Genomic DNA, 22,853 nt, shown 5'->3' on the forward strand with positions numbered 1-22,853 from the left:
ACCTCCACGTTAAAGTTTTGAGGAATCTTCCCAACGTAACTTGACCAAATGACAAACCTGGCATTGTAACCTACAGCACAGTAAAACCAACAAGGCCAAGGGAAAGACCCAAATGTATGGAGGCAATATGGTTTTACCTCAAAATGAAAAGTAGGAAGTTGCAACAAACCTATTCAGTGGACAGAGGAGAGAACTTCAGTCACTTGGATGTTAAGCCTGCAATAACAATTTCACACCCCATATTAATTGAATTTACTGCTTCATAACTATTTCTGCAAAGTGGCTATATGAGAGTAAATAAATTTTAATTTCCATTCTCTGGTGGTGCTTTATAATTATTCTTACATTATTTCATAGCGTCCACGTTCCCTGTCTTTTGCTCACCTATGTTTTGTTTCCTATACTCTGACAACACTAGTAAACTTTTTTCAATCCTTGAGTTCCTCTGTAAGACAAATTAATGTAACTTTGACAAACTCTTCTTAAAAATATAACACCAGGACTTCCCTCGTGGCACAGTGGTTGAGAATCCACCTGCCATGCAGGGGACATGGGTTCGAGTCCTGGTCTGGGAAGATCCCACATGCTGTGGAGCAACTAAGCCTGTGCGTCACAACTATTGAGCCTGCGCTCTAGAGTCTGCAAGCTACAACTACTGAGCCCACGTGCCACAACTACTGAGCCCACGTGCCACAACTACTGAAGCCCGCACGCCTAGAGCCCATGCTCCACAAGAAGAGAAACCACCCGCAATGAGAAGCCCGAGCACCACAATGAAGAGTAGCCCCCGCTCACCGCAACTAGAGAAAGCCTGTGTGCAGCAATGAAGACCCAACACAGCCTAAATAAACAAATAAATAAATTTACACACACAAAAATATATATAACAATAAATCATCTTCCCGTGATGAACTACTGGTCTGTAAATGTTCTCAGTACCACACCCGGGGGGAGGGAGGACATTGCCTTATGATGCTTTACCGCTTCAGAGTAATAGGGCACAAAAACTCTGGAAACACAAACTAGATGACAAGCTTAGCAGGACAATTAAGGGGCAGGAAGAACTTTTCCCTTCTAAGGCTGGGGTAGGGGTAGGGTGTTTATGTTAATTAAAGTGGTAGGAATCTTTTGTGAGCTTCTTGTATTCCGAAATGCATCTTTTAAAAAAAAAAACGCTGTTAACCATGTTCCTTTCACTTAATGGCATGGCAGATATAACCAGCGTCGAGTTCCCAGGCAATATTTACTACACAGTCATGGTTATAAAAAGGTTAGAATCAGATTAAAGTTCTCAGCCAAAATTTACTACTCAGTTCTGCTTACAAGAAAGGTTAGCCCTTATAAGCTTTCCATTTCTGAATTAAATAATAAATGTAACAGTTTCAGGAATTACTATAAAATTACATGTCCTTTACCAAGAGAATCTGCGTTGGTGTATAATAGAGGCATATTTTCCATGCTGACAGATAGAAACACTTCTTGGCTTTCTGATGACCTACACAAAAGGCACCCAGTAGACATTAACTAGATAGGTAGTAGCTTTCTTCCTCTGTTCTGGTCTGCAAAAGAAGGGTAATCCCTAATTTTCCACAAGGTGTCCTACCGTTATTGATGAGTTTTTTTGGAGGATCCAGACAACAGATATGTTTTCTATCTATATTTAAATGTATAATATTAGCACTTTAGATTTGATCCAGATCCCACAAATGTGGTATTAACTGAGTGATTAAAAACACACACACAACTTTTTATTATGAAAACTTCTAAACAGACACAAAAACAGAGAGTACAAGTCCTCATATGTACCCATCTCCCCGCATCAACAAAACCTAGTGATTGTTATTTTAATTAGAAAGTGTTTTTTTTTTAAAACAAAGAGATGCTTTTAAGTATTTATAGAATATTACAAAGTTTCCTGAATGCCAAAATTTTTGGATCATGTGCAATGGACCTATTAAGAATGTTCAAATACACATTTTATAAAATACACATGTGGCTACTTTCATTGCAATGTTAAAACTGCAATGGCAAAATTTTAAGCTGTCACCATTACAACTGGAGAACTGAATTTATTTGCCTTTTGTGGGATAAAATTAGACTGAGTATCTAATTAGTTGGTTTGCAAATTTCTTTTCTCAGCTAGTAAATATTTAAATGAAACCTACATTGTGTAAATCAGTGTACTAGAGTTCATTTAGGATCATGAATATTCCTCATTTCGCTAGATGATTTTCTTCTCTTTGACTTCCTATATGTATTTAGTTTTCAGACATGGAAAATAAAGTTGTAGTTAACAATCTTAGCATAGAAATAATAATGAGTGCAGAAGAAAAAATGGGAGAATAAAATTAGCCTGAATACATGTTACCAAAAAAGCAGTACATCAAATTGAGTGTGTGAATATATGTATGTAAAACACACAAAACACATAGGAATACAGTCTCTCCAAAAAACATTTTGTAGAATAGTGGTGAGAGAATGAGAAGAATAGGGACTAGAGAATAATGGCTTAAAGAATTAACATCTGGATAGAAGTCTAGTTATAGAGATTCTGTAATCATACATACTCTGACAATTAAAGATATATTTTAATTTCTAGTATTACTTTACTATAATTAAGAGTGTACTATTTTTTTGGTCAGATTACAAGGTATAAAAATCTGACAGGACTTCCCTGGTGGCGCAGTGGTTAAGAATCTGCCTGCCAATGCAGGGGACACGGGTTTGAGCTCTGATCCGGGAAGATCCCACATGTCGTGAAGCAACTAAGCCCGTGCACCCGTGCACCACAACTACTGAGCCTGTGCTCTAGAGCCTGCGAGCCACAACTACTGAGCCCCCGCATCACAACTACTGAGGCTCGCACACCTAGAGCCCGTGCTCTGCAACAAGAGAAGGCACCTCAATGAGAAGCCCGTGCACTGCAATGAAGAGTAGCCACTGCTCACCACAGCTAGAGAAAGCCCAGGCGCAGCAATGAAGACCCAATGCAGCCAAAAAAAAAAAAGAAAAAAAACCACAACTGACAAATATTTTATTATTCTTTAACTGTAAGCTGATCCTCTAAACTGCAGCTCTAACATGGTATTGACTCCACATTTATATAGCAACATTAAAAGGCAGCTTTTCAATAGGCTAGTGTTTTGTCATAAATTCTTGACAACTGAGAGTCATAATTTCCACCAACACTTAACACACTTAACACTTTAACCATATGAAGCTGTGGCATGTGGTCATGAACACTATACTTTTAATGGTTAGGGAATTATGAAGACTTGCATGATATTCTGAGCTTATATAGAGCTATTTTAGATGAAAAGTTCACATCTACAACCTTCACATTAAAATGTATCTAAGCTAGTGCAAACTGTAATCTAAAAACACGTTTTACAAGTGACACATATTCAAGCTCAGACACGTAACACGAAGGAACTGAGACTCAGGCAATTGCAACATCAGGAATTAAATAACCACTTTTAGCTTGGCATTTCTTTACCTTTAATACATGACCCAAATTACAGATAAACGTTTCAAAGAGAAATGCACTAAAATGACGGGTTTTATAGTTCAGAACTATAAAAAAATATTTAAAACCCTGCATTTTATAGTTATAGGTCCTAACAAATAAAATATTTCAACCTTCAAATAAAGCAGAGAAACAAAAGTAATAACATTATGTATTCATGTATGAAGTGTTTTCCTCTATGCTTTCTTTTGAGGGGGTTAATTTCTGGAGATTAGAGATGGTACCTTGTTTATGATCACTAGAGTCCACTGTATTCTATATTACACCATGCTGCATGATACATGAATAGAATATATTCTAAAATCCTTTGAGAGCTAGGCGTGATCAACAGAATTTTTAACAAAGAGAAACAGAACACATGCAAGTATGAATATATATAAATGAGGAAAGGTATATGGAGAAATACTCTGTGAAATATAAATTACTTTATAGATGTAAAATTTGTTCAGAGTAGGAATGCAACAAGAGTGAACAGTTCCTCTATGATGGTCTTGTGTAATGCAGTAGCCATAAATCTGGGCCAGCTGTACCACTCTTCTAGCATCCTCCAGGATCCTTTGTTGTTATGACTTCAACTGCCCCTTCTAAAGCTTCCAAACAGTACAGAGTTCTAAAGGAAAGTGATTGCATTTGCTGTTGGTTGGTCAGGCTGTGACTGACAAGCATGTGATTTTCTCTTAGAGTTGGACAAAACAGAGGAGAAGGAGGTGGGATTTCTCCTCACGATATAGCATAATTCATCAGAGAATATTGTTGTATTCCATATCTGAAATAGCACCACTGAATATACTAAACATTTAATATTAATAGCCATGTTGCAATATTCAGTTTAGATTAACAAACACTTACTGACTATCTATTATATGCCAGGCATAGTCGTAGATACTAAGGATGTAGCCATGAATTAGACCAGGGCAAATTTCTGGTGTCTACGAGAGGAGAAAAAAGCTCTTCAAAACAAATAATTTCAATGAAAAATATAGGCCAGCATCTGGAAGTGGGAAGATGAGAGAAAGCTTCCTGAGCTACGCAATGCCTGAAAGCTTAGACAGTCTTTTAAGGCAGAAAGCTGCATGAATAAAAGCATGAAAATATAAAATAGCCTGTATGGAGGGAGGGAAGTTGGTGAGGGAGGGCAAGAGGAGTGGGAGGGGAGGGGAGAGAGAGAGCGCGCGAATACCCCTGGTGTTGGAATGACTTGTGAGATGGGAAATGCTAAAGGGTGAGACTGGAGAGACACAATAATGGAAAGCCTTAAATACCATAATCTAAGAAGCCTGAATTTTATCCTGCTCAGCTGATAAAAAGTTATTAAATGGCTGAAGGCAGAGAAGAAATGTATTCAAATTTGCATGGCAGGTAAAACAGAGGACAAACTATAGCTGAGAGATCAATTTAGAAAGCTAGTTCTATAGTCCATGGGCAACAAAGGAATTGAGAGACTGGAATGAAATGAAGAAATATTTTGGAGGCTAAAACTGTTGGGTCTTAAACCTTGTGATGATACTCATTACTAGTAAGATCCATTTAAAATCTTTCTTAAGACATATCGATCCATGCTTTTCAGAAGGTTTCTATATCAAAGCCAAACTGGGTCTATGTTAACTATGTATGAGTTAGATTTAAATTAGGTCCCTAATTTCTGATAAAGTACCCTCTGATTTCTGTGGACTCCAAAACCAGTATTATATTACTATGATTATAGACACTGGAAAGCTCATTTTGGTTTCACTTGTAACTTTCCTTAGCATTTAAAAATGCAACTTCATTTTTTTTCACTTGGATAAATCAAAGAAGAGAAGTAAATGTCTATGCTCAGTTGTTTTTAAGCTAAAGAATGACTTACTGAATACTTCTTCTCAAATGCTTTTCAAACCAATCTTTGGTTATTTTTTTACTGGACTAACTGTGTGAGAATGGTTTGAAGCTGCACTCAATGGCTAAGTAATTTTAAATAAAATATTGTTCCTTAGTTGCACTAGCTACAATGCAAGTGCTCAACAGTCACATGTGGCTTGTAACTACAGAGCTGGACTTTGTAGATATAGGACATTTCCTCCATTGAAGTTCCATTGGACAATGCTGGTCTAAAACATAAATCTCTTTAAATTTCAGCCCTGGAAACATAGTAGGCACTTGATTCTTTCTGGTTAAGATGTTGAATCCATCTATAATAGTGTGCTCTTCAGAGCTACAAAATATTTTACATCTTAGTAGTATAATAATAAAGTCATTAATACTTAAGTACATGTGATACTTGACCAATATCACATAAAATCCCTTCTTATTCATATTTACTTCTGTGGAAACTGATTATTTAAATTATTTAAGTTCATGGAGTAATCCAAATAATGACTCAATCTTTTTTTTTCTTTTTTGTGGGGGGGTTGCTATTCTAAGGGAAATAAGGAAAAAATAAAAACTGAGTAGTTCATCTTTACCAATTTTGGCTCTTAGAAAAAAAAGATAAGTTTTGAAAATATTTCTCTCTCTCCTTAAAATGTCACTAGTAGCATCCCCTATGATGAACTGTAACATTTATGATTCCATCCTCCTACTCTTCAGAAATGTAACTATAAAAGTATATGCGGGCTTCCCTGGTGGTGCAGTGGTTGAGAATCTGCCTGCCAATGCAGGGGACACAGGTTCGAGCCCTGGTCTGGGAAGATCCCACATACCGCGGAGCAACGAAGCCCATGCGCCACAACTACTGAGCCTGCGTGTCTGAGGCCTGTGGTCCGCAACAAGAGAGGCCCTCGCTCAGTGAGTGGCCCCCGCTTGCCGCAACTAGAGAAAGCCCTCGCACAGAAACGAAGACCCAACACAGCCAAAAAAAAAAAAAAGTATATGCACTTTCAAGTTCAATGGAATGAATGTGAATGGAAATGAAACATTAAGGTGCCTTAATAATGAGAACAAGCTCACATATTTGAGTGTTTACATACTCTAGCTGCACAACAGAGTTTAAGCTGTATTCACACAACAGTCACAGAACAGCAAAAACTAGGCTAGACCAGAGGCCACAGCACTGAAAGAAAGGAAACGATACTTAATTTAGACATAAAGTAGATTGACTGTTGGAAGCAAAATTCTATTCATAGTCCCCACCCAGGGTGTGGAGTGCTGTTCATACTATACTCACAGTACTGGTTCCAACTCAATCTCTCATAATCAGGAATGTGCTGCCAACCCACAGAGCAATGGATAGGGAGTGTGTGGTGATTACACCACAAATGACACGACAACAGATACTCTCATTAGAAAACAGACAATTTCTCAGATCTTGAGATGGAGTAGAGACAGGTGGAAAAGAAAATACTGGGAACAGGGAAGAAGGGAAAAGCGTATAACAGTACAGTCCTATGCTGAGGTGAAAAGAGTGAAATGAAAAGAATAAAGCAAAAAAAGGGAATGACATCAAATTTTAAAACTAGTTTCCATGAGAGAAAGCTGTTATGTTTCTTCCTGCCCCTCCCTCACTGCTTTATGAATGTAGAAAACTATTAATAATCATCATAATAATCTTATAATGTTTAAACTTCAACTACAATTTCTTTCTTGGGATCTTTTTTGTTCCTAACTTTATTTTGTTCCCAAAGAAATTAGAGCACTCAATACCAATCACTGCTTTTTGATAGTTTACTGTCTTATGCCATCAGGTACAGGATAACCATCTTACAGATCCTACCGCAGTAGAGCCCCATCAAAACACTATCCAAAACAAAGCAAAACAAAATCCCACTATCTGCCACAATAGAGGATATGACACAATGGAGCTCCACCTTAACCCATATCCAGTGTGGTTTATTGAAGGAAAAACCAAATGAGCCTCTATATCTTGTTTTACTGTATTAAAAATTATATAATTTTACTAGGAAGAGACCTAAGGGGTTTGTTTAGGTGGTTAGTTGAATGTCCAACTTCCCAGGCAGTAAAATATTTTCCCAACAATATATCTGAAATGTTTCTGGTTTCTGCTTGAAATCAGAATGGCAGAATAGAAAAGATCTTATTCTGGGGCTTCAGAGACCTGGATTCTAAATTCAGCTCTGTTATGATTTATGAATTATGTCTTTCCTTTGGCAAACTAGTCTACTCTGGGTCTCTGAAAATGAGATGTTTGATTTAAATGATATCCAAATTCCTTCCAACACCGAACTCTGTGATTTTAAAGTCTGATTTCCCCTGTGCTAGTTGGCTGGTTGATGCTGTCAGCTGAGGAGATGCTATGGAGCTGATTTAGGTACAGGCTCCTTTCAAGAGGATGGGGCCTGGGCTAAGGTAAGGGCTATACATTTGAGGTTGAAGGAGACAACTGTCTTTCCCATTAGTTCAATGAATCTCCTCATGTGCCCCAAAGAACAAACTGCAATTTAGCAATTTCTTTTCTTCTGACTGTTGTATTATCCCAGTGAACACTGCAACACATCCTTTTTTAAAAATTAAGAGGTAACATGTAGTGGGAAATTCTTAGACGGAATGCTGAAATCTCTCATGGAAATCTACAATCTCCCATAACAATGGAAACTTTATCATTAACCAGTTATGTGATCTTGGGTACATTATTAAATCTTCACAAGCCCAAGCACATGTGCTTTAAGACCTCTTCTAATTCTAAAATTACTGATACCCAGTAGCAACTTCCAATTGTAAAGATCACAAAAACTGTATAGAGTATTTTTTTTTTTTTTGCGGTATGTGGGCCACTGTTGTGGCCTCTCCCTCTGTGGAGCACAGGCTCCGGACGCGCAGGCTCAGCGGCCACGGCTCATGGGCCCAGCTGCTCCGCAGCATGTGGGATCCTTCTGGACCAGGGCACGAACCCGTGTCCCCTGCATCGGCAGGCGGACTCTCAACCACTGCTCCACCAGGGAAGCCCCCAGAGTATTAATATTTTTAAATGCTTTAGTCCACAGAAAAGGGATCTATGAAGCCTACTATTCATAAGAATTAAATGAGATAAATGGGTTTATATTATTTTCCATTTTTTTTCTTCTTTGTATACTAGCTGAAATCTTCATATTGGCAATCTGTACTTTGCTCGGCTAACATAAATTATCCTACCTTTAGAAAAAGAAAGCACAGCATAAAACCAGTAAATTATTCAACTAAATAACTAATAAAATTATTGTTTTTGAATTCCAAACCTCAAACATTCCTTTCAAACAATGCTTTTAGTCTAAAGCAAATATAATTTATTACTACTTGCAAGTTACTATATAATAATGGAGTTTATTTAAGGTGCTATATTTCCATAATAAACCAACATTTTCAAGGTGTTCTGTTTTCCTTAACTTGGTTATAAAATATACTCTGGGGGGAAAATGGGTAGGTTCTTTGTGGGAGCAAATGCTTTTGAAAACTCTTCAATACCAAAGAAAGATTTCAGGATAGAAATTGTCCTATATCAAATAATTGAAAGCATATTTATTTTTAAAAAGAAATCTTTTCCTTTTCTTTTATCTCTTAGAATAAACCTAAAATTTCTAAATCTGGAAATTTTTTTTTTGTAACAAGTTAGCATTTTGAAAAAATAAGAGTTTACAGAGATTATATATCATCTTTGCAGATATATATATGCATATCTGAAAACAAGTTGGTCTATTTGAGTTTCCATAGTACACTTACACACACATGCCTGCACATGTTTCCCAAGAAGATAAAAGACTTCTATGCAAACTAGGACATAATTTGACTTAATACTCACTTTATAGGAAATCCCCATAAATCACCTATTCAAACAAAACATGTTAAACAGACTATTTATTGTAGCATAATTTAACAAATTAAAAATATTTTCACTAAAGTTTTGATGTTTTACTATTTGACTCTCAACCAAGGTTCAAGGGTAAAAAACACTTTCCTCACTTCACTAATCCAAACTACTATTAATTTACCAAATAGTAAGTCAGATAATCTTTTGAAACGTACACCTGAAAACATTATAAATTAATATTTTAATATTTACATGTTAAGAAAATATACCAGTCAACCTTTTAAATGTTAGAAACAGTCATCTAAACTGGTGTGTATCTTCACTATTTATATTCTGAGACAAACATGGTTTTATCTATTTGAATCATTGAGGAATTTTTTTTTCCCACAATGGGCAGAATTTCTTTACATAAATGTCTCCATGAGGGAATGCTCATAAGAATGTCAGGATAAATTATATTCATATGTTAGCAGTTGTGCAACACTAAATAGTCATGAAATAAAACTTCTGAAAGGAGAGACTTTATTTTAAGCTACAAAGTGACTGCTTTTTGCTGTCACAACTCTAAAAGTTTACTTATCAGAGTTAAACAGTGAAATCATGCATAAAACAAATTTCTAAGTTTTTATTTTCATTGAAAAATAAAAGTCTTTTTAAGTCTTTGAAAGTTTTTAGATCTAGGTTATATTTGACCATCTCATAATGCTCGCCAATGCTTTTAACAATGCAATTATATACAAACCCATAATATTAGTTAAGTGTTCAATAATTTCCTCCATAATTTCAATTTCCCCACTTATTTGCAACTCCTGAATTGAAAAAAAAAGTGCAAAACTTCATTTATGAGAAGTAAAGCACAATGTGGGGTCTATTTTCAGTCCTAGAACTATGCTTAAAACTTAAGTAACAGACCAAACCTTTAGCAGAGTACTGTCAAGGTAACCTATGAATCAAAAATATTCACTAGGACATGATCTTAAAAATGAATATGACCCTTGATTATGTTACTACTCTCACTGAACTAGAAGCACCTTAAAGCTCCCTTTAATCACCTATGTTCCAGGGGTCTAGAAGCGGCAGTTACAAAACTTTAATCTTCAAAAATGTAGAGGATTAGGGACTTCCCTGGTAGTCCAGTGGTAAAGAATCCGCCTTCTAATGCAGGGGACACAGGTTCAACCCCTGGTCAGGGAACTAGGATCCCACATGCCACAGGGCAACTAAGCCCTCGTGCCACAACTACTGAGCTTGTGCGCCTTTACTAGAGAACCCACGTGTGCAGAGCCCACATACTCTGGAACCTGCGTGCCACAACTACAGAGCCCACGTGCCCTGGAGCCTGCACACCACAACTAGAGAGAAGCCCACGCACTGCAAGGAAAAGCCCGCACACCTCAACGAAGATTCCGTGTGCCACAACTAAGACCCGATGCAGCCAAAAATAAATAAAATAAATAAATAAATCTTTTAAAAAATGGAGAGGATTAGATTGAAAATTCTTATTTTGCCCTCTCTTCTACTTATCTATACTAAAAACAGCCTTTATCCATGTCTAGAACATAATTTTGTTCTGTTCAATATATTGTACTTTGTGTGTGAATAGGTACTTTTGAAACAGAGTTTTCCCTTGTAAATAATAACTGATAATTTATGAAGTTATTTTATGCCCCCATACTAGGATTGTAATAATTTATTAATCACTTTACATTCACTACCCAATTAATTTATTTGTGTTAAGCCCATTTTACACATAGGGTAACTTAAGACGGAGTGATTAAGCCCAGCTGCTGAACTAAGGATCACATAGCTACTGAGTTGGGTAAATAATTCAAGCCTAGGCTGTCTGACTCTAAATCTATAAACCTAAACACTATGATTTTAAAAATGTAGATTTAAAACTTCATTCCAGACCAAAGAAATTATAATCTCCAGGAGTCGTGTCCCAAAATGTGTTTTTTGAAGTTGGTGGTTTGGGAACCACTGTACTGTCACCAGTCTACGCTGCCTCCCTGGGATTGCTGATTTTGATTAACTGCATCTAATTTCCACGAACCAGTCCTTTACAGAAGCCTCCCACAAGATAGTGCATGATAGCCGGTGCTGTGGAGGATTAAAAAGAAGTAGAAAACATGGCTCCTGCCTACCTAAAACATTGAGAGACTTATACAGTGGCTGGACTGGGTGTGTTTAGTAGGGATGACTTTGTGGTAGCACTGTACTTTGATTAGGGTTTTTTGTGGAAGGAAGAACAGAAATTGATAGAGAAGAAAGACGCTAATTTGGCTACAAAGGTTTGGCAGTGGAAATAAGACTTATGGAATGGTTTACTAACCCTTCTTTATTTCAAAACACAATTTTAAATACTTCAATTCAATTCTCTCTCAAACACACACGAAATTACTAACCTTCTTCATTCATGGCTTCTCTCAGAACCTGAAGTTTCTTTTGTCTTTCTCGGATTCGGTCCAAAGCACTTGATATTGCTGAGGAGGTGGGCAATTCTCGTGTGTGAAACACTGGATCCATTTTCTGAGGGCCAAAGATATCCAAAGCCATGCTTCCATCTGAGTATCTTGCCTCCTTTTTCCTAGGAGTAGTTGAAGTCCGTACTGTTACCGCCTCAGGCAGACAGTGTTGGTGTCTGTCAGTCTCCCCAGAAGAGATGTCTCTGTCACCTGTGCAAAGCAAGTCCATGGATGAAGCCCAAATCTTCTTCTTGGGAAGTGCATCAATGCCAGGGATAGCTTTTTTTTCTGGGCCACTAGTTTTGAACTGGTAAGGGGAGCAAGAATTTTCAGAATCTTCATGTCCAGAGTTATTATCTGATGAAATGTCCTTGAAATAAACTTCTTCATATTGTGTGTCTCTGATGGACAGAAATCCCATAGATTTACTAAGCCCTTTGTTAAGAAAGGTCTGATGAGAGAACGGAGACTTGTATGTGTCTAGCACATCAGAAGTAGAGCTTCTTCCTGGAATGATAAGAATCTATCATGTATGCACAGAATTTTTAGAAAATAACTGGAATGTAACCTTACTACTGACAATAGAAGTGGGGGCAATTTCCTAATTCTCCGAATGGAGGAAGAGAGATGAAATGGGATGGTGGTGATGATAAGGGAAGTGGAAAGAGATGTTATGTTTGTATAACTTTTCATAGTTCAATGTTTCTAACCTAATGATATCAATAATATATTGAACTTACTTCTTAAAGTAGCATTATTTTATATTCAAAGGTGAATGATTTGATTTTAAAAAATAGATAAGAGTTTCTGATACTAACCAGTTTGGTAGAATATTAATTATTCATGAAACGATTTGGGGTAATAATAGAATATGTAGTATACTCCTTTAACTTCTAAAGATATAATTCAAATAGGTATTATTTCAATATAAAGCCCTGCCATTTTCTGGTCATTTAAATAAACATGTTCAAAGAAGAAACAAAGAATTCTTGCTATATTCTGGATGGAAAAAAGATTGTACTATTTGGAATTCTTAAGTATCGAAGTTTTATTATGATTAGATATGTTTTCAGAAAATTTGATTATGTTTGAAATCCACACAATTTGACTGTGTTTAAATTATGTAAGAAACAATTTTTCCATGGCAGACCATCATGTACTGAAATAGTTTTTCCTCTTGAACACAATGTATCAATATTTGTCAACTAGAAGAAATTACCCATTCTTATTTATGCTTTAGTCTTTGATGTAGTTAAAACCAGTATGCCATTCTAATTTTTTTTAAGGCAGCAGTCTAAATGCATTGAGGCACAGCAAAAATGTCCAACCAGAAATTTTTTGAATTCATAGATTCAACAACAACAAAAATCACACATATATATGGCTCCACTATTAAAAAGAGAAATGTAGAAAAATAGTTACTAACCCAATAGCCCATAAACACTGAAGATTTCCTGCATGACCTTCTGTGATCCCTCTTTGATAACCTATTTGCTATGGTTACAATGTAAAATGATGACTAAAACCTTCCTGATAATAATAAATTGTTTACTGATTCATTTGAAGAAGTCAATTGCTTCTTCAGGGTAACAACTATAAGCTCTAATTCCCTGACCACGAATTTTACCTTAATAATCATAGAAAAGTAAATTAATTTCAGAATGGCAACACATAATTGCTTGAAAATTAGATTCAAATGTTTTCTTGGAACTCATTTTCCCCCTGAACATGGATCCACTCAAGTGCAAATAAGGATAACATCGCCTATTTGGGGGCACATCATCTATAGCAGCGGTCCCCAACCTTTTTGGCACCAGGGACTGGTTTCACGGAAGACAATTTTCCCACATACTGGGGGAGGGGGATGATGGTTCAGGGGGTAATGTGAGCGCTGGGGAGCAAAGGGGAGTGGCACATGAAGCTTTGCTTGCTCGCCCACCACTCACCTCCTGCTGTGCAGCCCAGTTCCTAACAGGCCATGGACCGGTACCTGTCCGTGGCCCCAGGGGTTGGGGACCCCTGATCTACAGAATACTGGGAAATATACCACACCACATCTAGACACATAGATTGCCACAGACTTTAGATTCTAATATAAAATAATTTTAAACTGATAAATATGTCTATCTTACAGTATTTCAGTGAATTACATTCTTAAACCACATATTGACTCATTAATTTAAAATTGTATTAAATATACAGAACAAAGATACTCTTAAAATTGATAGAATACAATAGATAAAAAATAAGAATTGAAAGGATTTACAGATCATAGAATCACAGATGAACTCAACAATTTGCCTTCTTTTACTATCTTGACTACCAACAAGTAGTCAAAACTTGGAGAAAATCAAACAAGTGGGTATTTTGGCAGCACCATAAATTCACGGTCAACCATTTCGGACACTCAACATCATGTGCTAAGAGTAAGTTCACTCACTTTCCACAACTGATTCATTTTCCCTCATTCTTCAGATTTCCCACCTTAACTCTCATCTGTCTTTGCCTGATGAGCTGGTCTCATATTCCACCAAGAAAATAGTTGTCAGAAGACAACTCATTTTTCCATGATTAATTCTACATATCCACCCATGTCTGCAATCTTTTCCCTACTGTCTCAAAGGATGAAATTTCTTACCAAAGGCCAATTTCCGATATGTGTTCAATTCCTCCCTCCTCTTAGTTTATCAAAGATTTTATTTCTTTGGTTAATTAACTTCTACCCTCTCTGCTTCCATCTTCATTATCCCCCATTTCTACTGAGTCATTCCCATTAGTACACAAAACGTGCTCTAATATCTCTATAACAAAACCAAACTAAACAAAACCTCTCCCCTATTACCACATTTCCCCTCCAGCTACTGCTGTCTCCAATTTCTCACTTCCCATTCATTATTCTACCCACTTTAGTCAACTTCCCATTCCTCTACACCTTGGCAACTCTCATCATATATCACTGATGATACCCATATTACCAAATCCAATGGACACTTCTGCATCCATTTCTTACCTACCTCTCAGCAACAACTAATAGTGATGACAATCCCTTAACGAATCATTTTCCTCTCTGTACAAGCTTGGTTTCTTCCTACTTCTCAGACTGCTCATTCTAAGTCTGCTTTTCCTCCTCTACTGGATATCCAAATGTTGGCTTTCCTCAGATGTCAGTTTTAGAACCTTATCTTTTCACTCTTTCCTTATACAATTTCACCTATTAACAAGGCTTTAAATATTATCTACATACTGACAACTCCCCAATTTATTTTCTTGGCACTGATCTCTTCTGGGAGCTCCAGTCTGAAACAACTGGACCTTCTACTAGTATATCTCAGAAGCACCACAAACTGAACATGCTTAAAACTAATCTTTTGCTTCCCATACCCAGAGATGTCCATTTACCCTGGTCTTTCCAACCTGAATGAGTGGCACCATTATCCAACTGATGGCTCAAAACAGAAATACGGGCACCCTCCTGAAACCCTTCATCTTCTTAATTCCCCATATCAAATCCATCAGAAAGTGCTGGCTATCTAAATTCTCAAAGATATGTTACTCCGTTATTTCCAATTCCACTGGCATCACCCTATTCCCAATTAACATTATCACTTGATTATATAACTGCAATGGCCTCCATGCTTCTTTTTTCATCTGACTACCCTCCACCCAGCAGCCAGAACTAACTTTTAAAAACACATTCCATGACGTCACCATCCTGCTTAATAAGTCTCAAAGGCATACTATTGCACTCCAAATAAAATCTAGACTCCTTTTGGGCATGCCACTTGAATCCTTTTTAGTCTCATCTCCACTTTCCTTATTCCATCCAGGCCACAGGTTTTTCTCTGTTAAGGTCTCTTAAATGTTAGGACCTTTCTTATGGTTAGTTGTTTCTTATTCTATAGTTTTATTTTAAATATGACTTCTTCAGTGAAGCTGACTACTATTGAAATAGATCACTTTCCAAATGTATCATGAGTCTATTACATTCGTAACGGTATATTATTCTCTTTTAAGTCATCAGTATTTACCAGCTATCTATTACTGGGCCATGGTATCCTAAAAGAGCCATGTCTTCTCACTTGTCATATGAAGCTTAAAACTAATTGCTAATAAGGTGGCTCTTGGACAACTATGGCTTTATAAATGCTAGGTTTTTATTGTCTTTATAAAAATTAATAGATATAAAATATTTCAGTTCATGGTTATTAAAAACTTCAGAAAGTTATTTTAAATTCTTCAGGGTAGAACAAAATTATAATGAAAATAATTCATTTAAAGGTTTATATTAACTTCCTACTCTGTTTCTACAAAATATGGCTCATTTTGCTTTATATGTTTGGAAATCACGTTGTGATAGCTAACTTAACATCTCATGACTATTACTTATAAAGTAATGATTTTGAACCACAATTCTCTTCTAGTAGCCAACAGCACAAAGAAAGGCATGGTGACATAGGAAGAGAAGTGAGAAAGTAAGATGGCGGGGGAGGAAAGGGAGAGGGCAGTGATACTCTTCAGGAAAACAGCAAAAAAACTGTGGAAGTGTGAAACAAGGTTCAAAGTGGTACGTATATACTTGTTACAAATGCTCTAAAGTAAAATTGTAAGAGCTATGAGCTACAAAAGCATTAAAGGGAGAAACTGAGTGTGGATGACCTTTTGAAGGAAAAGAAAGGAAGTGGTAGGAAAGAGATGTTTTGAGGTAAGTGGTTTCTCCAGTGGATATTCTAGCCTAGGACTGCTTTTCTTTGATTTTGGGGAAAAAAAGGAGACATATCTTTAGGTAGAGACACAGAGAGGTGGATTTCAGCTGGTTATAAACATACTATTCTTAAATCACATATTCCTAACTGGCTGGAGTCTCAATGCGTTTTGTCATGTCAATGATGCTCACTATCTTCAACTACACAACAAGATATGTAATTGCCTGATTAACACTTCACAGGTGGATAAAATACATATGTCATCATACACAGCAATATAGTATCATAGTTGCTTTGTGTTGCTAAAGCACTAGGGAAAAAATTTCACTAATCTGGGAACTCAAAATTAGAGTTTAAATATAGCATCTGGACATATAAATGAGGAAAAACATGGAATTCTAGGCCCTCTTATTAGATGCTTCAGTCTAGTAAACAAGTGAAAACCATCTACTGTTAATACCAGTGTCACCTCAAATAACTATATTTGAGACTAGACAAAATGCAATTTCTTCAGATGCTTTCCAGATCTTTCCAAACATGTGCCCAGGCTATTATAATTACTTTATTAAACAAGCAAAAAGCAGCACTGAAATCATTAATTAAGTTCACCTAATAGCTATGCTCACTACTCATTTTGATCACAAGAAATTAAACTAATGGTATTTCTGAAAGCAATGCCATTGTAGCTACTTTTTAAAAGATTTCAGGTGGAGCTTTCTGTGGTATTTTCCTATCCTGGCAGAGTTAGAAGCTCCTTCATCTAAACTCACAGAGCATGCTGGACCTCTATGAAGACATTCTCTCACTGTATTAAAATTAACCATTTTATTATATATCTGCCATCACTCCTACTCATTTCCTCACCCCCACCCCCAACTGGAACAATAACGTAAGGGATCATGTCTTACTTGTTTTTGTATTTACTGTTCCTGATAAAAGAAATTCCAAAAAAAATGCTTGCAGAATGGACTGGTTATATAACTTTTGAAACCTTTTAAAGTCAATTTAGGTAGCATAATCTACCAGAAAGATTACTGTCAAAAGATGGGGTTTTAACTAGCTTTGTCATTCAATCCCTGAGCTGGGGCAGGCCACTTAATTTGTTTCTCACTTCCTCCATCTACAAAAATGTGGATAAAATTTGTTATGTCTTCTTCTTAGAGGTGACAGGATAAACGAACTAACCCATTTGAACTATTATGAGCTCTTCTGAACAAGTAGCAACATAAAGTTCTAAATTTTGTTTCTATTTTATTTTTCTCAGCATATAATTATCTGAGGGAGAATTTAAGTTATTTTGAGAGAAAGTCATAAAACCAGAAATCAAAAGATCTCCTGGTAAAGTTTTAGATTCTATAATTTAAAAAATTAAGTTATTCAGAACAGAACAATTAGTGACTATAGGTAGATTTTTCCACCTTTAAAGATGCTCTGAGTTCGGAAACAGTTTACAGACAACATTAGATTACATACAATTATAAGTATTCAAATTTAAAATGAAACCACAAACATTTTCTTTCAGAGGGTGCGTAGTTTGCTAAAAAGTAAATGGCAAACAATAAATAAATGTTGAAGAGCTATGAATAAAAAATTTTAAGATCATAAAGAGTATTCATAATATAACATATTCCATTTATTAAATTAAATTGAAAAAATCTTCCTTGTAAAGTACATTGTGTTTTAACTATTTTTGTTATTTATGATGAACATTATCCTTAATGGGATATCATCATTCATCTTTCTCCTCACACTGAGTCTCAAAAAATTCACAGCATCTCTTAGAAGCTAACTTCAAAATGACATTTCACTATTAAAAGAGGCTCCCCGATTCCCCATCTGTCTTCACAAATGTGTTCAGGTACATAAAAAAAGAAACATGATATTATCAATACGCCCAAGTTCTGAAGCACTATCATGCTGATCTGATCAAGGTGTAGGTTTCCACCTTAAGCTTTCTTGGCAGGAAATGTTTGATTTCTTTCTGCTTAGTGAAGCCTTTTATCAGCATTGACAGTATTATATAACAGAGTGGAGGCACACAGCCCACTAGTTTAGGCCTTAGCTTCTGTAACAGATCTCAGAGGTAAGATGTAAGGAGAGACCTTTTATGGTCATTTACTCATAAATGAAAAATTTTATTGTTAAGTTTTAGTTGAACAATCAGATCACTTAGATACGAGGCATTATGTCTAAAATTGCTTACTTCTTTTAATCTAATTCTGTATCTCACTGCCCATCTTGACATTTTATTTATTGAGAATAGTGGTCAGGAATGTAATAAACTAAGTTATCACTACATAAAGGCTTTAGGTTGGTCTGCATCAAAGAGAATGCCTTACTACTAATGTAATACGACAACGTTGCGTTGCTGCAAGTGACCACTGACAGTTAAGAACTGGCACTGCCCAAAGGTAACACCAGTGTCCTAGAAGAATATTTCTTCTTCATGAGTTAATTTTTTTAATCTTAAGAGTTATATTAATAAGTGTGTGCCACAGACTATTAGTTCCTAATTGCTTCTGTCTGGTAATGTCTGTAATTAGTATACTGTGTGGATTCTGTCCTTGAGATGTGGTTTTACAAATTTATTAAAGATAAATTAAAAGAGACTTTGAGCAGTAATATTTTCCTTACTGCTTAGCAGTAAGCAACGGCTAAGACAGGCTGAGGATCCAAAAGGCTATTGTTTCTTTAAGTATAAGAACCTCTAGTTCTACCCCAACTACAGGAACTAATTTAGGTTTATCCTGAGTGACAAATTGTAACTCCTTACAAATTCTCTTGAGTTTAGATATTGGAGAGATTGTACTCTCCAATAAGAAGATAGGATTATTAGAGAATTAAAATCTATGGACAGTCTATTTACAGATTTCTCTGTTAATTTTCTTAAGTTACTACAGTCACTTCTAGATTATCTGCATTTGGACAGTCTATTAGTCATAAGAATTCTAGAGCACTATTAGACAGTAATACTAAGTCTTAATATTACAAAAACAAAGTCATAAATAAAAGGCATTAATACTTTGGTTTAAAACTTCTGATACATTTGTTGTTATAATAAAATAGTCTAATAACATGAGCCAAGATGGTGAACTAAACTACCAGTTTATTTTTTACTCTGCACACAACTTAAGGCTTAAAATAGGCTATCTAAAAAATTAAATCATAGTCTCATGTATTTCTTTTCAGAACCATTAACATTTTATTACAAATGTATTACTATATCTAATATTTTTATAAAACTTTTTCTCATATTCATTCAATCAACAAACATTCATTTAACACGTACAAAAACTAACATGCTTAATAGTGGATTTTCCCCATCTCTAGCATCTATGTGTCCAGAAAGCTTAATTTAGTGTATGGTTTTCACAAATATATGTATATATGTAAATGACAAGTAAATAACCTGCTATTTAAAATATGCTATAGATAAAATGTATAACCAACAAGCAATTACTGTATATCACAGGGAACTCTGCTCAATACTCTGTAATAACCTAAATGGGAAAAGAATTTGAAAAAGAATAGATACATGTGTATGTATTGATATAACTGAATCACTTTGCTGTACACCTGAAACTAATACAACATTGTTAATCAACTATACTCCAATACAAAATGAAAATTAAAAAAATAAAACAAAATAACTTACCAGTAAAAAAAAAAAAGTATGTTATAGAGTTGGCATAGATTCATTTCAATCTCTATTGCTACCTCTAAAATGTTACATAACAATTGATGTCTGAAACAACAAGACTCTGAATCATTGAAAGTAATATAATCTAAACTATGTTAACACTTGTGAGTCTTTAAAATTTGATAAACTAAATATGGCGGGGTGATCTTTTTCTGCAGATTCTGTAGATTCATGATGAAGAGGGATAGAATGGGGGAGTCTCATATATTTGGGAACATTTTTTATTCTTAGAAAAAACAAACTATCTTTAAAAATTAATAATAATATAACATATTTACTAAATCAACAAGTAACAACCAAGCATACAAACTTCAATTTCATATCCTGGCCACTTAATGACAGCAGGAGATGACAGAAGGGAGCTACGAAAAGAGAGAAAGAACAGGAAAGAGAAATAAGGAAGCAAGGAGGAGGGGAGAAAGGGAGATAAGAGGAGAATAAGAAGGAAGGAAGAAATAGAAAGATGATAAATAAGAGAAACAAATCATTTCTTTTAAATCTAACGTTTACTTATTAAAGTATTCACTGTGGACCTCCCTGGTGGCGCAGTGGTTAAGAATCTGCCTGCCAATGCAGGGGACATGGGTTCGATCCCTGGTCCAGGAAGATCCTACATGCCGTGGAGCAACTAAGCCCATGTGCCACAACTACTGAGGCTGTTCTCTAGAGCCTGAGTGCTGCAACTACTGAGCCCATGCGCCGCAACTACTGAAGCCCTCATGCTCTAGGGCTCACGTGCTGCAACTACTGAAGCCCACGTGCCTAGAGCCTGTGCTCCACAACAAGAGAAGCCACGGCAATGAGAAGCCCGAGCACCACAACAAAAAGTAGCCCCCACTCTCTGCAACTAGAGAAAGCCTGCACATAGCAACGAAGACCCAACGCAGCCAAAATAAAAAAAAATTCATTGTGTCTCCTTGAAAAAGACTCATTCTATTCTAAAACAGGGAATTGATTCAAAATTTGATAGATTAACAAAGTGCTGCTATTCTTAGCACCAAGGTTCACATGATATCTTACCTCAAATCCTAGTATTGTTTTAAGATAAAAGAAAATAGATTTTTACCTATGAGAGGAAGGTACCTATATATATAAGGACGTAAGTATAGTAAGAAAACATAAGGAAGGGTTAAAAATACTTTTTTAATTGCCATCAAAGCATTGTAAAAACTAAGTTAAGCAAAGTCTGCCTTCTTTTCTGACCCATGCATAAACTAATAATATATGTATTAGAAACAGAACTTTATGTAACCCGAAGTAAATTGACTATACTGATGATATGAAAGCTAAGTACCTTTTCAGAAGAACAATCCTTATTCTCAATAAGTAAAATGAAAGTACCAAAACAGACACAGAACTAACTGCATTATTACAGAATCACTCCATTAGAAATGATTTCATTGCTTTTCTTTGACTTCTTAAGAGAAGCAGTACACTTGCTTAGGGCACATCCTTCCCTCTCAGACATGAGAGTTCTGAATTCTGCAAAACTTTTAGTCCGGATAATCAAATGTCTATATTTAGTTTTCACAATGAGAGTTTCTCATAGGTTTTAAATAAGATAGCTGTGCTCTGATTATCTAATTAAGCAGTTAAACATCTTAACATTTTAATCTGACTATATCAATTAGAATGTTTTATTAGAATATATTTAAGCAATATTTACATTTACTTTAACCCCAGCTTCAAGACTTAAGACAATAAAATATTTCACCCACAAAGTATTTTTGTTAATGTTTAAATTATAATTATCAATATTGCTTGATGAAAAGAGAACAAAGATAATCAACAAAAACAAAAGTTCATTTTATAAATAAGCCAAGCTTGAAACTTACCACTGAAAAATAAACTTTCAGATAAAAATTTAGTTTTTCTACTTCCATTTCTTGTGTTTTGAATTTCTATTCATTTCCTTAAAAAATCAATTTAATAACTATGTAGAACCTATAATTATCCAATGCTACTGGCAAATAGCAAGACCACTCTTCATCAGTCTTTACTTAGTCAGCATCATATAACCTAAGTTAGTATTTGGTAACTCTAAGTCATGAAATTCGTTGGTCATAAAATCAATTTAGTGGGGTGCGATTAGCATTAAAAAAAGAAACAGAATAGAAAATAACAGTATGCAACAAGAATAATGTTGCTTTCTGAAACCTTTGTTTTAGTAGCATTTATGTTCATAAATATGTGTTTTGTCGTACTTTAAAATGTATTTTTAATACAAAATACCATGATAAAGTAAAAAATGATATTATTGCTACAATAACAATACTGGGAAAGAAATTATTTACCATGGTGTCCTGATTGTATTAACATTTTCTGCATAACTATCATGGATTTATATATTAATACACATAGCATTCCTTATCTGTACGGTGCCTCCACTTTGCACATTTATGATTATGGTCACAATTACCAGATTTCCAAGCTAGGTTAAGTATGATTTTGTAAAGGAAATAATAACTAAGGTTAAAGCCTAAAAGTTTCCTATTAATATACTCTTACCTGTTGGTAATCCTTTTCCTCTCAATCGGTCTCGGATAGTCTGGCTTCGATCAGGCTTTTGCTCACTGTTACGGGAAAGCTGATCCGTCTGTACATAGGTAATCAAAAGTCAAGTTTGACAATAGAATCTCCCTTTTATTTTCATGGTAATTGTCTACAGAATGACACCAGTTAGATAATTCTTGGAGAGGATAACATTTAAGTAAAAACACTCCACGTCTGCTATTGTTAATAT

At 35.5% G+C, this 22,853-nt stretch overlaps 1 protein-coding gene across 1 annotated transcript in view; it reads right to left on the reverse strand.

Moving 5' to 3' along the window:
* PTPN13 (protein tyrosine phosphatase non-receptor type 13) overlaps window positions 1-22,853 on the reverse strand; it is a 236,035-nt gene that overhangs the window by 108,850 nt on the left and 104,332 nt on the right. Inside the window, exons 6-7 of the mRNA XM_060012209.1 lie at window positions 22,619-22,706; window positions 11,648-12,214 (exon numbers count right to left, since the gene is read on the reverse strand). Coding sequence (XP_059868192.1) covers window positions 11,648-12,214; window positions 22,619-22,706 — 655 coding nt within the window. The remainder of the gene's footprint in view (window positions 1-11,647; window positions 12,215-22,618; window positions 22,707-22,853) is intronic.

The sequence above is a fragment of the Delphinus delphis genome, chromosome 5, assembly GCF_949987515.2.
Source record: "Delphinus delphis chromosome 5, mDelDel1.2, whole genome shotgun sequence".
Lineage (NCBI taxonomy): Eukaryota > Metazoa > Chordata > Mammalia > Artiodactyla > Delphinidae > Delphinus > Delphinus delphis.